We start from the raw sequence: 17,105 nt of genomic DNA on the forward strand, positions 1-17,105 counted from the left end.
TCTGGAAAGGGGAGGGAGCCACTTCGAGGTGTGCAGAGAGATGCTCTGGAGACGGGAGAGAGCCACTCAGATGTGTGCAGTGAGATGCTCTCGAGATGGGGGAGAGTCACTCCGAGGTGTGCAGAGATATTATCTGGAGATTGGAGACACCCACTCAGAGATGTGCACAGAGATGCTCTGGGGAAGGGAGACAGCCACTCAGAAGCGTGCAGCGAGATGCTCTGTGGAGCAGAGAGAGCCACTGAGTAGTGTGCAAAGACGTCCTCTGGTGAGAGGAAACCCACTCAGAAGTGTGCAGAGAGATGATCTGGAGAGGGGACATCCACTCAGAAGTGTGCAGAGACATGCTCTAGACAGGGGAGAGATCCACTCAGAAGTGTGCAGAGAGATGCTCTGGAGAGGGGAGAGCGACGCTGAGTAGTGTGCAGAGACATGCTCTAGACAGGGGAGAGATCCACTCAGAAGTGTGCAGAGAGATGCTCTGGAGAGGGGAGAGCGACGCTGAGTAGTGTGCAAAGACGTGCTCTGGAGAGGGAACAGCCACTCAAAAGTGTGCACAGAGATACTCTGGAGAGGTGAGACAGCCAATCAGAGGTGTGCAGAGAAATGCTCTGGAGAGGGCAGAGAATGACTCACAAGTGTGCACATGGATGCTCTGGAGAGGGGAGACAGCCACACAGAAATGTGCAGAGAGATGCTCTGGAGAAGAGAGAGAGCCACTCAGAAGTTTGCCTGGAGATGCTCTGGAGAGGGGAGACAGCCACTCAGAAGTATGCAGAGAGATGCTGTGGAGAGGGGAGAGAGCCACTCAGAGGTGTGCAGAGATATGCTCTGGAGAGGGAAGAGACCCACTGAGATGTGTGCAGAGAGATACTCTGGAGAGGGGAGACAGCTACTCAGAAGTGTGCGGAGAGAAGCTCTGGAGAGGGGAGAAAGCCACTCAGAGGTGTGCAGAGAGATGCTCTGGAGCAGGGAGACAGCCACTCAGAAGTGTGCAGAGAGATGCTTTGGAGAGTGGAGAGAGCCACTCAGACGTGTGCAGAGAGATGCTCTGGAGCGGGGAGACAGCCACGCAGAAGTGTGCAGAGAGATGCTTTGGAGAGGGGAGAGCGCCTCTCAGAAGTGTGCAGAGAGATGCTCTATAGAGTGGGGAGAGCCACTCCGAGGTGTGCAGATAGATTCTCTGGAGAGGGGAGAGAATGACTCAGAAGTGTACAGAGAGATTCTCTGGAGAGGGGACAGCCACTCAGAAGTGTGCAGAGAGATGCTTTGGAGAGGGGAGATGGCCACTCAGAAGTGTGCAGAGAGATGCTCTGGACAGGAGAGAGCCACTGAGTAGTGTGCAAAGATATTCTCTGGAGAGGGGGACTGGGACCTAGAAGTGTGCAGAGAGATGCTCTCGAGAGGGGGGAGAGTCACTCAGAAGTGTGCAGAGAGGAAATCCTCGCCAGGTAGCCCCAGCCTCCCCCTTTCATTCTTTCCTTCCCCTTATGCGGATGTGAAAGGCTCGCCCACAATAGTTAAAAAAGACCCTTTTTTCCCGTGGTTAAACACATGGCACTTTATGGCTGCTTTATAATGAAGGGGTGAAAACTTTTCCTAACTTTGGCAGCATTGAAAACCAGAGCCATTATTTTTTCACAGAACCCAAGGTATGTGCCAGGAACTTTCTGGTCAGAGATTTCACTCTTCTGTATTTTGGGGTGAGGAAAAGGGACGATAATCACAGAGTGGAAGCTACAGGCCTGGAATGAGCCTTTGGGCCCCTCATCCACACCCCCTCATTTTAGAGACTGGGAAACTGAGGCTGGAGAACCACTTCAAGCCCGTGGGGAGAATTAGTGGATTGACCTGTAAGCCCAGTCGCTTTTTTTTTTTTTTATGAAACTAATGCATCACAGCTCGAGGGTAAAGGCCCATAGTTTTTGGGATTAAAGAAATCTAGGTTAAAATCCCGTTCTGTCTGTTCATTTCTGAGCCTCCGTTTCCCCATTTGCACATCTGTTAAATGGGCGTTAGCCATCACGTGGGGTCGCTGTAGGCCTCACTGGGATCATACTTGACCATTTCTGACATCCATTTTCATAAGGTTCAATTGAAGGGCTGAGGTAAGTGCTTGATAAATGATACCTTAGTTACTAGAAGCAAAGGACTTAGGGAAGTCAAAGATTATCTAGATCATTCCAGCTAACCTATTTCTTCTCAAATTTGATCTTAACTATTTGGGTGGGGGGCGGTTTTCAGGGAAAGACTAAACTCTGGAGAATTTCACCTGTGGTGCCATGAGGGGTCAGGTAATTGCTCCGGGGGAGTGTGGCCTCTCCTTTCCGAGACCGCCCATTGCTGTGGTGCTGGCAGGGTGGGTGGACTCACTCCCCACCGCAGCCGACCCCCGCCATGGAGTGGGCATGCCAGTCCCGCCCTCTCTGGGGCCCTAGGACTTTGGTCTTGTCCTCATCAGGGACACATCACTTTACTCTGCATGCCGGGTGCCCAGCGTCTCAGACCAGAAATGCTTCCAGGACAGAGGTATGGCTGACCCTTCTGGGCCCCATTGTGCCCCTGTTTGGTGCTTTCATCCATCTTTGTGGATTTCTTTGACTTCTCTCATGGAGAGAAATCATTAGGGGCTCTGCAACCAAGAAGAGCAGGTCAAGGGATTTCCAAGTGGAGAGAGGGGATTTGGGAGAGTGGGAAAAGCTCCTTCAATATAATTTCATTTAACATTTGGATTTTTAAATGGGGGGAATGTTTTTGGAAATTTTATAATTGGAGCAATGAACTGTGCTTGGATTCTGGTGGATGAGATTACTGGGAAGACAGTTTTTCTGCAGGATAGTGGGGGTGGGAGGAGGAAAGTTAGACACTGTGCCAAGAAATCATATTAGAATCTCCTTGGGACATTAGCTTTTGATTTTCCTCAAAGGGGAGTGAAGGTTAAATAGAAGGGTTTGCAAAACCCTTCTCCAGACTAGCTGCGGGCCTGAACCACTTCATATCAAAGGAGTACACTTCAGCTCCCCTTGTAAGAAAGCCCCTATGCATCCCTGGAGGGAGAAGGGAGCTGTTCTGGGCAGAAGCAGCCTTCTAACTCACTCTGGCCCTCCAGGTTCCTGACAGGCCCTCTGCAGCGTGCCAGCAGCACACCGGCTCTGGAGGGTCACTGGCTCAGGAACTGTGGGCAGTCAGCACTATAAATAGGCAGCCGCCACCTCCCAGACTGCTGGGCACACAGCACCGTGAGGCCAGACCCATAGGTGCTGCTACTGCGAGGCCAGGGTGACTGGGCAAGGGCCCAGGACCAGCGTCCAGACTATCACCCTGCAGACCAGGTTTACTGATTGCATCCTGCCTGCTAAGTACTTTCATGCGTCTCCTGATTTTATCCTTGCAACAGTGCTGTGAGGTGGCAGCCATCACAGTGCCCTTCGCAAATTGAAAACGGAGGCTCAGAATGGTGAGGCCTGTTGCCTAAATTCAGGGACAGAGTTGGGACAGAGCCCAGGTCCGCCTGGGTCCAAGATGGCTGCTTTTCGCCTAGGCAGAGGCGGGTGGAGAGTAGGGACTGTGCGAGAAGCAGGAGTGAGGGTGCCTGAGATCCAGACCCGGTTCTCCCACATTCTAGCTGTGTGACCTGTGCGGGCCGCTTACCCTCTATCTGCATCACTGCCATCATCTAATCCAGGCCACATTACAACCTTGCTGGGGCCATTAAGTGAGATGAAGAGTGTAAAGGCTCTTATGATAGTGCCTGGCACACAGCAGTAGTGATAGTAAGAGTGAGTAAAGATTTGAACCCTGATCCTACCTGGGCTGGACACCTGCCCAGCCCTGCCACTTACCAGCCGGGTGCCCAGGGCCAAGGCATGAGCATGGGCTTGGAGCCCACCTGCCTGGGTTCAAATCCTGCCGCCCCACCCGCCCCCCGCCCCTCCCCAGTGGTTGGGGCAGTAACTCACCTTGCTGGGTCTCGCTTCCCTTCTCTGTGAGATGCGGATGATAGAGCTCTTCCCTCATGGGCTGGTGGTGAGGATGAAGCCAGGTGACGCAGGTGAGGAACTGACAGCTGTCTCTGGGCTGAGTGTTCAAGATGTATGAGTTGCTGCTAATGTTCTTCCCTGCAAAAAAAAAAATTATTATGATGATGTGTAATAATGAGGGGCTAAGAACCTATTTATTTGGTAGACTTTTTAAAGAAGGCAACACAAGGCTTCTGGTCGTGGAGGAGGAGGGGGAAGTAGCCCAGGCCCAGGTTTAGCTGGTGACCAGGGCTCCACCCAGCCCGGGAGCTCGGTCACCCGAGCCCCCGCCCGAGTCTGGGCTCCCGGGTCAGTTGGCCCGCTGACTGTCCCCTTCTCCCCGCAGACGGTGTACAACCTGGCGGACGTGGCCTGCAAGTGCCACGGGGTGTCAGGCTCGTGCAGCCTCAAGACGTGCTGGCTGCAGTTGGCTGACTTCCGCAAGGTGGGCGACGCCCTGAAGGAGAAGTACGACAGCGCAGCGGCCATGCGCCTCAACAGCCGGGGCAAGCTGGTGCAGGTCAACAGCCGCTTCAACTCGCCCACCACGCAGGACCTGGTCTACATCGACCCCAGCCCCGACTACTGCGTGCGCAACGAGAGCACCGGCTCGCTGGGCACGCAGGGCCGCCTGTGCAACAAGACGTCCGAGGGCATGGACGGCTGCGAGCTCATGTGCTGCGGCCGCGGCTACGACCAGTTTAAGACGGTGCAGACCGAGCGCTGCCACTGCAAGTTCCACTGGTGCTGCTACGTCAAGTGCAAGAAGTGCACGGAGATCGTGGACCAGTTCGTGTGCAAGTAGTGGGCACCCCGCCGCCCGCCTGTCACCCAGCCCCACTTATTTATAGAAAGTACCGTGATCCTGTTGTTGTTGTCTTTAATACTGTTTATTTTTTGTCCCCAAGAATTGCAACCGGAACCGTTTTTTTTTCTGTTCCCATCTGAGAACTCTGTGGTTTATTATTAATATTATAATTATTATTTGGCAAAAAGCGGGGGGTGGGAACCAAGAAAATATTTATTTTGTGGATCATTGAAAAGGTAAGACAAGACTTCTTTTGCTGGTATATAGGATGAGGGGGGAATAACGCACACCTTAAGTTAGATGTGTGCACATCTGGAAGGTCAAGGAAACACTGTTTTCTTTGTCTCAGCTGTGGGGTCATATGGGACAGGTAGCATCCAGCTGCAAGAGGGTGGTACAGATCTATGCATGATTTAGCTCCTGTGACTAAAAGGAATTCGGTGCTCTGGTGAAAGTTGAAAGGTCTTGAGAAAAAAACAAAACAATGAGACACCCCCCCCCCCGCCCCTTTCCCAGGGGCCGCCAGCCTGAAACATTTCCAAAATGGTATTCAAAGCCTAAGAGCAAAAATCTCATATCCCTTAAAGAAAAAAGGTTTTTCACGTGTCGCATTGTTCTCAAACATTCCATCTACAGATGGTCCATTCTACTAGCTACTGAAACTTGGGGAGCAGGGAGGGAAGCCCCGGAAATTTTTAAAAAAGAGAAAACTTAAAAACTCCTTATATTAAGTCAGTGATTTGATGCTGTTGTGGGAATTAGGTTTCCACTTGGAAAAGGATCCCTGAGTGATTCTGGGTACTAGACTTTTTGTTTGGAGAAGGGCAAGGGAGGTTGGCTTCACTGTAAAGGAAAATATACTGTAATTTTCTTAGGGATACTTGGTTAATAAATGATAACAATGAAAATAATAAATGAATTCCATTCACAGATCCTCAGCCCGAGCTACAAGGTAATTGCGTGCAGTTCAGCACTGCACCAGAGCAGAAAACCTGTTTGAGGGGGAAAAGTGACATCCGCCCTCCCTACTTGACCCCGCACCCTATCCGATTCCTCCACGCCTTGCTGCGCTGTGACGCCGGCCACGTTTCCAAACGGCAGCTCCACTGCGTCCCCTCTGATAGTAGGACAGGAAATGAAACATTAGGAGCTCCGCTTGGGAAACAGTTTGCTACTTAGGGATTCTGTTTTTCCCCTATAACGTTTATTTTGAGGAGCAGTAGTTTTCTATGTTTTAATGACATTACTTGGCGAATGGACTTCACAGAGGTGTGGCAGCGTTTCCCTGTTATGATCCTGTGTTTAGACACTCCACTCACGCTTTCCTATTACCCCGCAGGTGTGCCCCAGAACTGTTCCTAGAGGACTTGAACAGTTGCATTTATAAGGGGGGAAATGTGGTTTAATGGTGCCTGAAATCTCAGTCTCTTGTACATAACATACATATATATATATATACATATATATATATATAAATATAAATATAATTATATCTCAGTGCAGCCAGTGATTTAGATTTACAGTTTACTCGGGTTATTTTTCGGCCTAGAGCCTTGTTGTCCTCCATTGCAATCCAATTGGGATTTTTCCAGACGGTTTCTGAGTTGAGCTGGGGCTGTGGCCTTGATGCCGTCACACCCTGAGCATCACGGAGCAGCAGCCTTGTTTCTGAGGAATCCGGAAGGTCTTACTCATGTGCATTGTTGGTTTGAAGATTTCTGTTATCTTCCCTGCCCCATCCTCCTTTTCTGTACCCTTTCTGGAGAGGGCATTACTTACTCATCACAGACGTGGGAATGAAGAGATATTCAACACTCGGAAGCACTGTCAGCATTTCTCTTTCCTTCCTGCGTTTTGCAGAGTGGAAACTGGTGCCCATTAGACCTGATCGTACCTATTTGAGTCCCTAAGGAAAATCCAGCTCACAACACATATAGCTAGTTAAAAAAATTTTTTTAAACCAGGACACCCCTTTCCAAAGAGTGCCATCAGAGGTGTTCTTATCTCAGACTTCTGTTGTTTTAAAAGTTTGGAAAGATACACATCTCCTGCAGCCCTCGTGGGGATGGGTGGCCCTCAGATCACCTCAGCCACCTGTGGCTGTTATTGCACAAGGATATTCACTCCCCTGCAGTTGCAGTGAATTGCAAGCAAAAGATCTTGAAAGTGAGAAGCACTAATTAGTTTAAAATGTCACTTTTTTGGTTTTTATTATACAAAAACCATGAAGTAATTTCTTTTTATTTGCTAAACCAGATTTTGTTCCTTTTTAGTGATTCATGTTTATGAAGAGAGTTGAGTTTAACAATCCTAGTTTTTAAAGGAAACTATTTAATGTAAAATATTCTACTTGTCATTCAGATATTATGTATATCTTCTATGGCCTTTATTCTATACTTTTAATGTACATATTTCTGTCTCGTGTGATTTGTATATTTCACTGGTTCAAAAAACAAACAAACATCGAAAGGCTTATGCCAAATGGAAGATAGAATATAAAATAAAACGTTACTTGGATATTGGTAAGTGGTTTCAATTGTCCTTCAGATACTTCATGTGGAGAGTTTTTGAGAAAACATGAGGGATAGTTTAGGGGTGACTACATGTCAGAATAATAGACGAGTGGAGAATTTTACCAAAACCAAACTATTTGGGAACTTCAAAAGATTTCTATATGTAACGGAACAAAAGGGGAATTCACTTTTCCTATATATGTTCCTCAAAAAAAGAAATCAAGCAGATGGCTTAAAGCTGGTTATAGGATTGCTCACATTCTTCGAGCATTATGCATGTAACTTAATTGTTTTAGAGCTTGTTGGTGTTGTAACATCTCAGAGCTAAGAACTGAAAAGGCACATGCTTTTTTATCCATGACCAGAATTTTAGTCCAAAAAAAAAGTGTACTTGTGTTCACCACTGCAGCTAGCGTGCTGCTCTGTTTGAAGTTACTGTGTGGATGGAGTGTCTCTTTGCCCCCTTGGAAAGCAGATTTATGAAAAGCAAGCCTCAATCTGCAGAGAATGAAGGAAACTGAAGGTTCGTTGTGTTAAGTGCAATTAATACAAGCCCTGTGCTTCTTGAAAACGCCAGCGAAGCCTGGCCCGCGACGCACAGATTGATACGTTAGCCCTTTGCTTTTTTTCTTTCCGGATAACCTTGTAACATATTGAAACCTTTTAAGGATGCCAAGAATGCATTATTCCACAAAAAAACAGTAGACCAACATATAGAGTGTTTAAAATAGCATTTCTGGGCAAATTCAAACGCTTGTGGTTCTAGGACTCACATCTGTTTCAGTTTTTCCTCAGTTGTATATTGACCAGTGTTCTTTATTGCAAAAACATATACTCGGTTTAGGAGCGTCAGCATATTTTTTTTTCTTCTCATCCTGGAGTGCATTCAAGATCTTCCCAATACAGGAAAATTAACAAAAAATTTATATATAAGCAGCGACAAACAGAGCTATGTTCAAAATAGTAATTATGGGCTTAAGTAAAAGGAAGACTGTTTTAAGCTTTAGTCCAGTGTATCTGTTCAGTTTTTCAAGCTGCTGACCTCCCGAGACTGGCACTGTGTTTCAGTAGCCCTTGCAAACCCTTTGCTTGTACGATTTTGCCAATACAATTTTCAATTTGTTTTTGCAAGACATTGTTCAAGCCACCAGAAGTATCGAAGATGACACTGTAGCAGGATAAGTACTCCAAATAAGAGAGTCACTGGCTGACTCAGAGAGATCACTAGCAGAAACAGTCCCCAAAGACTGAGTGATCCATAATTTAAATAGAGACAGCTAGAAAAGGTACTAATAACTTGAAGGGTATATATGATGCAAATACGCACCAAGGCATAGGTCTAAGATACTGCATTATCACTGTAAAGTATACTTCTAAAATATTTATTTTTTTAAGAAAGTATTTGTTAGTCTCCCCTGTCTGTGGAATGGTGAAAGCCAGATGCCATACTTTGAAAGTAAGATGATGAAACGCATTCTTAATACAGGAAACATTCAGCAACGTAGGAATTAAAACTTAGTAAAGGAATCTTCTAATTTACCTATTCGCACAGACCTTACATTTAACTCTGATGACTAGATAATATTTTATGTTAGTAAAACATCATCTTGTTAGCCAACTTTAAAAAATGGATGTGGAATGATTAAAGGTTGGTACGATTTTTTTAAAAAACCAAAAATGTATCAATTTTAATCTAGAAGATTTAATTAACATTCTGTCTCAGTATTTCAAAAGCAAAAAAGGAATAAGGAAAATTGCATTTTAGACAAATTTTACAAGCAGTGTACCACTTGCTGGGCTAGAAATAGATAAAGATTATTTATTTTTGTTCATATCTTGTACTACTTTTCTATTAAAGTCATTTTATAAAATCAGTGCCGTCACGTGTATGTTTGGCAGGGATGGTGTCCATGGCAGTTGAAATTTGATGTGGGCCTAGAGTGTGATTGTGGCTTCGCGAATCCAGGAAAAAATGCATATTTCAGGCATGTAGATGATATTATGGTCAAATCTCAAGGATCTATTGTGTATGTTTATGCTTATCTTTTTTTGCCTGTAGCTATTTTTTCCCCATTTCTTATTTGTTCTGTTGCTAATATATAAGAGAGTTGTACTGGGAGATTATTATTCAGTTCAGGCATTTAGCACAGCAACATGGGATTGTGAAGAAATACCAGGGCAAGAGAAGAAAGAATGATTGGAGGAGAGAAAAAAAAAATGTCCTAGGTAAACAGAGTGAGTCACCCGGAATATTCTCTGCTGGTTCCCTTTTGGAAATTGCCATGGTTGCCAGCCAGGTGTTTAGATCAGGTTTCTCCACCTCAGCACTTTTGGCAGCTGAGGCTGGATAATTCTTTATTGTGGGGGGCTGTCCTGTGCAATGTTTAGCAGCATCACTAGCCTCTACCCACTAGATTCCAGTAGCTGCTCCCCATTTGTGACAAGCAAAAATGTCTCCAGACACTGCACAGTGTACCCCAGGGTGCAGAATCAACCCCAGGTGAGAAGCACAGCTTTAGATGGAGAAACTGAGGTTCTGAGCACTTAGGGAACGCAGGCTGACCGCAGTGGTGGACTGGTGCTTGCCTAGGGTGACTAATGAGCCTGAGAGGTCCCTTGCAAGCTTTCCCATGTAGAGTATGGAGCTGTAGCATCCTTCACAGGGCAGCCTGGCTCAGTGATTAAGAATACAGGCTCTGGAGCCAGACCGCCTCGGTTCCAATCCTGGTATTGCCATTAGCTCTGTCACCTTGGGAAAGTTGTATAACCTCTCAGCACCCAGTTAAAGTGGGAGAGAGTATTACACTGTAGGTTCTTGTAAACATGAGTTACCATGTTTGGACTGTTGAGCGCAGGTTCGAGTACATTAGGAAGAGCTCACTATAGTTTAGCTAAGAAGGATAGAGTAAGTCTGAAGACTAAACCCAGGAAGGTGGGCCAGTGTTCTTTAAAATACTCCCCCAGCGGCTAGCTCAGTGCTAGGAAGGCCCCCTTAGTGTTTGGAGGAGGTTACAAACCGTGGCCCTCTGTGTATATCACATTTCCAGATGTGTTGTTTGGCAAGCATTAAAAAGATACTCAAATTAGTTGCCAGCACTTAAAAAGATGAGTATTTTCACATTCAAATTTGGATTTCTTGCTTCAAAACAGGAAGAGCTGGCCACCTGAGTACATGGTATCACAGGTCCCCTGTAGCGACACTCAGCTGGATCCCAGCAGCCACTGCGCCTTCCAGACAAGGCTGGCTGTGTCCAGTTAGCCAACCATTTATGCCACCTAACTGACCCCTGCAGACTCACGCACTTGCCATGGTTGTCACAAGTGTTTTCCCTCTAACTCAGAGTCTCTCAACCTCACCCTTACTGACATTTTGGGCCAAATACTTGTGAGGGGCTATTATGTGCATCAGACCCTCAGAGGGGCTTTACCACACGACTCTTGCCTCAGAGACCCTGACCAGAGCCACTGACACCAGTGGCAACCCCTTGATGCCGATGCTGCCAACACCATTCTAGACTCAGCACCTCGAGACTCACAGGCTTCATCTCCTTCACTCTCCCTGACAAGCTTATCAGACACGGATGTGAGCATCATGCCCATTTTACAGATGAGGATGCCGAGGCTGGGAGAATTAAGTCACTCTATCAGTTGTCCATTGCTGAATAACACACCACACTCACACCAAAAATTAGTGGCTGAAAACAATCACCATTGTACTTGCTTGGGATCCTGTGGGTAAACGATACGGGCTGGGTTAACTGTGAGGGCCGGTGTCCTGCTGCTGTTACTCAGGGCCGGCAGATGGATGAGGGGTTGGCTGATCCTACATGGCCTCTCTCGCACACTTCAGTAGCTGGTTCTGGCTGCTGGCTGGGCCTTTCTCTCCATGTGGTCTCTTATCTTTAAGGATAAGGGGTGCCCTGGGCTCTTTCACACTGTGATACCACATCCCATGAAGGTGAGACTGGAAGCCTTAAAGGCCTCTTGAGGCCTGAAATCCACAGTTACACTAGAGTTGGCCCTCCACATCCACAGATACAGAACGCTGAGCATCCTCGCATTTTGGTATCTGAGGGGCGTGTCCTGGAACCAATTCCCATGGACATGGAGGGATGACTTTATATCATTCCCACTGCATTTACTGGCCAAAGCAAGCCCACGGACAGCCCAGATTCAAAGAGATAGAGAAATAGGCACCACCTCTCAATGAGAGGAGTGGCAAAGTCACATTGCAAAGGAGATCTGTACAGATTGGGAGAAGTTGCTGCAGCATCCTTCAAATGGTCTCTCCCATGGGCCAAGATTCCACAGTGTTTGAGTGGCTCTACCTCCCCTCTCTCCTCTGACAGCACGTGCAATAGGATTCCCTTCTCTCACCCCCAGAAACCCACCTTAAGCATGGGGCAGAGGGTAGGACAAAGAATTTGGAGTCAAAAAAACCTGGTTCCAAGCTTTGCTCTTATTAGCTGTGTGTCCTTTAGCCAGTTACTTAACCCCTCTGAGCTTCATTCAGTATTCTCATGTGGAACATGAGGATATGATAACGTTATAGGGTGTTGGTGACGATTGCTAATCATGGAAGTAAAGAGCATGGCACCGAGTAGGACCTCAAGCAGTGGCAGGGATGATGGTGGTGGTGGCAGCAATCACCCACTGGCATGGGGAGAAAACAGCCACATTCCCATCACCAGCTTTTGATGACTCATGAGCCTCCCTGATTCAGCAAATTGCAGGGCGCTCCCTTCAAGGCACTGGAGGGGACTCCTGAAGGTTCTTGATCAGGCTCAGGCTGGGGAAGCAGAGGGTGGGGAAGCAGAGGATGGGCTCAGCCTCAGCTCAGACATGCCAAGTCCTCCCCCATCCCTGGGAAACTCCGAGGAATGTTTTCCCATGTCTCAGGAGAGACCTATGACACTAGCAGGGTGGGGACCTACCTCTTCTTTACAGAGCAAGGTTTTGAGGCTGAGAAGAGCAGCCCTGAACCCTAGGCACACCCTGCACCATACCCCACTTTGCTTCCTGCGGGTATCAAGCTGCGCCCCCCTGCGTAAGCCAGTGAGCTTCCTTTGGGCCTCAGGTTCCTGTCTATCAAGTGGAAATCATAAGACCTGTGCAACTCGCAGCACAGATTTATTAGCAAATGCTCCCATTTACTGCACACATGTCCCGGGTGGGTTTTTTTTTATGTATTTTTCATTATTTTGTTTGATCTCATGGCATCCAACAAAAAGAAGGGTTACTCTTTACATTTTACAGAAGAAACAGAAGCCCCAGAAGATTAAGTGTCTTTTCCGAAACTACAGAGCTGGTAAGAAACAAAGCCAGGTCCCTCTGATTACAGAGCCCTTGTTTTATCCACGAGATGACAGTACCTCAGGGTTACTGGGAAGAGAAAAATGGAAGGCTAGAAACACTAGAAACCTAACATTTCACTCCTGACCCAGAGTCACTTGTCCTAGTTTTCGAGCTGAGACCACCTTGGAGTCCCTGGTGAAACTTCACACACTGTTGCTCAGGAGGCCCCGGTGGGCATCCGGCAAGGTTTCCCTCTGCACATGAACCAGGCCTGAGAGACCTAGACCCTGGCTTTATGACCAGCCCAACAGCACTTTCACCATCTGGATAGTGGTCCAACTCTGGCCACCACTTTGCTGTGTGACTTTGGGCAAATCCCTTCCCTTCGGTGGGCCTTATTTCCTGACATGTGCACAATGGTTTGGATGGGGTCACATGACTGAGTTTGGTTTCCTGTTCAGCAGTATCGCGTCCCAGGAAATTGCTGGCACGTGGAGGTGGAGAACAGGCCCCAAACCCTAATACTTGGGAATAAAAAGAATGCAAACGAAAACTGGCCTCTGCCACTTACGGATACATACAGGGAGCGCATCTCGTTTGCGCATCCTCCTCTACCACGTCCTGGCCCCGTGCCCCATCCAGCATGAGGTGGCAACACAGGAAAACTGTGAGTGTCAGAATCAGAAACACCTGCACCATCTTGGGCAAATTTGACCTTTCTGAGCTCTCATTTCCTGGTCTGTGAAAGGGGCAAACCCCATCCACAGTGCAGGGCTCCTGTGAGGATTACCTGGAAAAGGGTTCCCACAGTGATAGGCACATGGTGACCACTCAATAACCAGAAGCTCTTATGTTATTATCCTCATCTGTAAGCCCTCCTGTCCGCCGGGACTCCTCCCACCCTGGAGAGAGAAGCCTGATCAACCATGTAGTGGCAGATAATTCATGAGCAACTCCAGTGCACTCCTCGGCACGTTGTCCCCTGAGTGTGATTCCTGGGAGAAAAGCCTAAAAGCGGTCCATTCTTCGCAGCCCTCCCAGCCCCCAGCAGTCTTTCCGGAGGGATTTCTGGCATCCTCGAGGTGGATTCCCCTTCCTAGGGCCTCTTCAGACTTTCCCGATTCCGGCTGTGCCTGAAGGCTGTCTGCTTTTATTCTCTCACTCCACCTTCCCCAGACGCTGCTGGGCGCCAGGCCTTCTGCAAGGTGCGGAAAAGAGCGGGACCCTCTCGTGCCTCGAGCCGCTCCAAGTTGACCTCGAGGTCGACTGCGAGGTGCAAGTCCAGGCTGAACCAGGAAGGAGACTGCATGGTGATTCCCAGGGAGCCTCCACGCGCCGGCAGGGAAACCACACTCAAGCACGTTCTCAGCAAGCAGTTTAAACCACTTGAATTCGGGTCTCGCAAACCAAGAAACCAGTTCTAAGTGTTTTCACCTCTCCCACTGCTTCCTCCTAAATTTCATTAGGGCTGACAATTTGTATATCCACTTACAGTGTAATGTGATTTAAATGGCTGACCATAACTGTTAGTGATGGAGTTTTCCCGGGGCGCAGGGCCCCTCCGCAGCTGGGCGGTAGTTTTAAAGGCCAGGATGCGTCTTGTTAGACGCAGTGCTCGTCCTAGGAGGCGGGAGGGACTGCCTCTTGGCCCCCTTCCCTCTTCACCCCACAATCACTTTTGTTCTTGGAGGCCGAGCTATCTTGGAGTTTTCGGCATGCAATAAAACACACTCGACCACAGGCCCCGTGTTGAGCCAGGACAGCCGGAGGAGAAGCCAAGCCTGTTGCCCTGACCGGCTACATGGTTAGGAGGAATTGATAGTGTGTGTCCTGCTTTGTGGCTTTTCTTTTTGTTTTGGCTTTGTAACCAAAACAGAGCTGATGCCTCAGAGATGGGCTGTTCAGTTTTATTTTATCCCCTCTCAGGATTTCACACACATTGTGTATGTGTGTCTGTGCTTGTATACATGTGTGTGGGGGGGTTGTGGGGGAGGGTAGGTATCATATCATGGATTGAATTTGGGTTTGAATCCTTGCCCTGTCTCACCTGGGGACCTCAGGCATCTCCTTTTGCCTCTATGAGTATCGATTTCCTCATCTGGATCATGAAGCTGGTGTTCCGGCCTTGCATAATTAATCAGGTGAAGTATCTAGAACTGCACTGTCCAGTACAGGAGCCATTAGCCACATTTGGCTATTTAAATTTAATTAAAATAAAATAAAATATCCAGTTCCTCAGTTGCACTGGCTACATCTCACATGCTTAACCACCACACATCCAAAGAGACGGCGTAGTTTCAGCACTTTCCAGCACTGAGGAAAGTTCTGCTGGAAGCACTGGCCTAGAGCTGTGCCTGTACCCACTAGATGCTCAAGCTGTACCTGCAGGAAGAATTGCGGCCTTCACCACCTTTAACCACACCAACACCTGCGGTCAACAGGGTGCTGAATTAAATCAGAAAAACATCTTACAGAGATCAGCTTCCCCCAGCATTGAGAATTTGAAACTCACAAATCAGCTGTCTTGTTCTGAGGACCCTGTTTCTCGTATGCATAATGTTCAAACGTGGGAAAACACTCCACAGAGAGGCAGATGCAACACAAGAACAGCAAAGACCTCCAAGTGCAAAATGGAGGCTGTAACACGGCAGGTGCTTAGAGTGCCAATGGTTCTGGACCATATTAGTTAAGGTTCTTTTGACCACAACCCCAGAATCCAACTTCAGCTGGAGGAAACAACAGCTCCTTGGAAGATGTTGCCATGTCTCCTGGAAGCCAAGGAAGTCTTGGGCCATAGGGGTGGCTCCGGGGACCTCAGATCAGAAATGTGTGAATGTGCCCTCTGCTATGCTCTCCAAATTTGACAGAGCTCCCGAATCAGCTAGGATATTCATAAAATACAGATGCTAGGGCCCTCCCTTGGACGTGCGGATTCATTATGCTTGAAGGGAGTCCTGGGAATCTGTTTTTTCTAGGCTCCTTGGATGAGACTAAAACCTATGTTCCAGATCTGCACTCCCAGCTCTCCTGTGTTTCTAGAAACCTTGCTGCCGGGTTGAATGCCATAATCCAGAGTGAGGATCTGATTTGCCCATTCATCTGCCACTGTTCAATCAGCACAGCTGGGGGTGGGGAGGAAGAGCAGCAGAATTTCTCGGCTCAAGTCCGATTCCTGGGGTCTAAATTCCTGGAACTACCATATAACCCAACAATCCCACTTCTGGGTCTTTGTCCAAAAGAATTGGAATCAGGATCTCAAAGAGACATGCGCACTCCCGTATTCACTGCAGCATTATTCACAATAGCCAAGATCTGGAAATAGCCTAAATGTCTATCGACAGATGAATGGATAAAGAAAATATGGTATATACATACAAGGAACTATTATTCAGCTTCAGTTAAAAAAAAGGAAATCCTGCCATACACGACAACATAGATGAAACTGGAGGACAGACGTTATGCTAAGTGAAATAAACCAGTCACAGAAGGACAGACACCGCATGATTCCACTTACAGGAGGCATCCAAAATAGTCAAACTCCTAGAAACAGAGACTAGAATGGTGGTTGCCAGGGGATGATGGGGGGAGGGGGAAATAGGGAGTTGCTGTTCAAATGGGTGTAAAGTTTCAGTCATGTAAGAAGAATAAATTCTAGAAACCTGCTGTACAGCACTGTGCCTGCAGCTAACAACACTGTATTGTACACTTCAAAATTTGTTAACAGGTAGATCTCATGTTAAGTGTTCTTACCACAATTTAAAGAAAAAAAGGAGGGAGTTTTGATGAGGTGTTCAGAGAGCACAGACACAGCTCCTATGGGGCCAATGCCATTTCAGGGCTTTATTCTGTGACGTCTAGGGGTAGTGAGGCATTTTGTCATGCAGTCACAGGTAGCCAATTCAAAGAGCTCTATTTTCTTTTGGGGGGAAACCATTTGAAAGCCATTTCTCTTACTATTTAACGTGCTGTTGATTTTGCAACTTTTCAGTGAAAAACTTAGTCCTGAGAGCACGTGATTTTAAGGGGTGCTTCACACACCTGACTTGGTGATATCCAAGGGTCTTCATCTCCTTTTTGCCCTCAGACTAAATGCTCTATTTTGTAATGGAAATGAATGGGTAAAACTATTCGTGTGTGTGTGTTTGTGTGTATGGGAAAAATGTCTGAATAGCAGTGCACCGAAGTGTTCACAGTGGTGAAGTCAGTTTTTAGTTTTATTAATCTTTATATTCTAATATTTCTATGACGAAAATGATTTTTTTGCAATCATTAAAGGTCATTTTTAAATATAAAAATGGACACATGAAATAATGGTTGGCATGCGTGTGATTACCCCTGTGAAAAGTGTGGAAAATGATCACTGAGGGCTAACTTCACGCTTGAAGCTCAGCAAAGTTTTGGCTTCCAAGGGTGGAGAACCGCTCAGGAGCCTGGTAATCGGCATCACACCCCTCCCTCCGCAGGAGGCGA

General features: G+C 47.3%; 1 protein-coding gene across 4 annotated transcripts in view; it reads left to right on the plus strand.

Moving 5' to 3' along the window:
- WNT5A (Wnt family member 5A) overlaps positions 1-9,202 on the plus strand; it is a 33,719-nt gene extending 24,517 nt beyond the window's left edge. For all 4 annotated transcript variants that reach the window (XM_082638764.1, XM_082638765.1, XM_082638767.1 and 1 more), the window contains one exon: positions 4,366-9,202. In XM_082638764.1, coding sequence (XP_082494890.1) covers positions 4,366-4,824 — 459 coding nt within the window. In that variant the 3' untranslated portion in view covers positions 4,825-9,202. The remainder of the gene's footprint in view (positions 1-4,365) is intronic.
- Positions 9,203-17,105: the final 7,903 nt, after the last annotated feature.

This window comes from Mesoplodon mirus (genome assembly GCF_964341445.2).
Source record: "Mesoplodon mirus genome assembly, chromosome: 12".
NCBI classification, from domain to species: Eukaryota; Metazoa; Chordata; class Mammalia; order Artiodactyla; family Ziphiidae; genus Mesoplodon; species Mesoplodon mirus.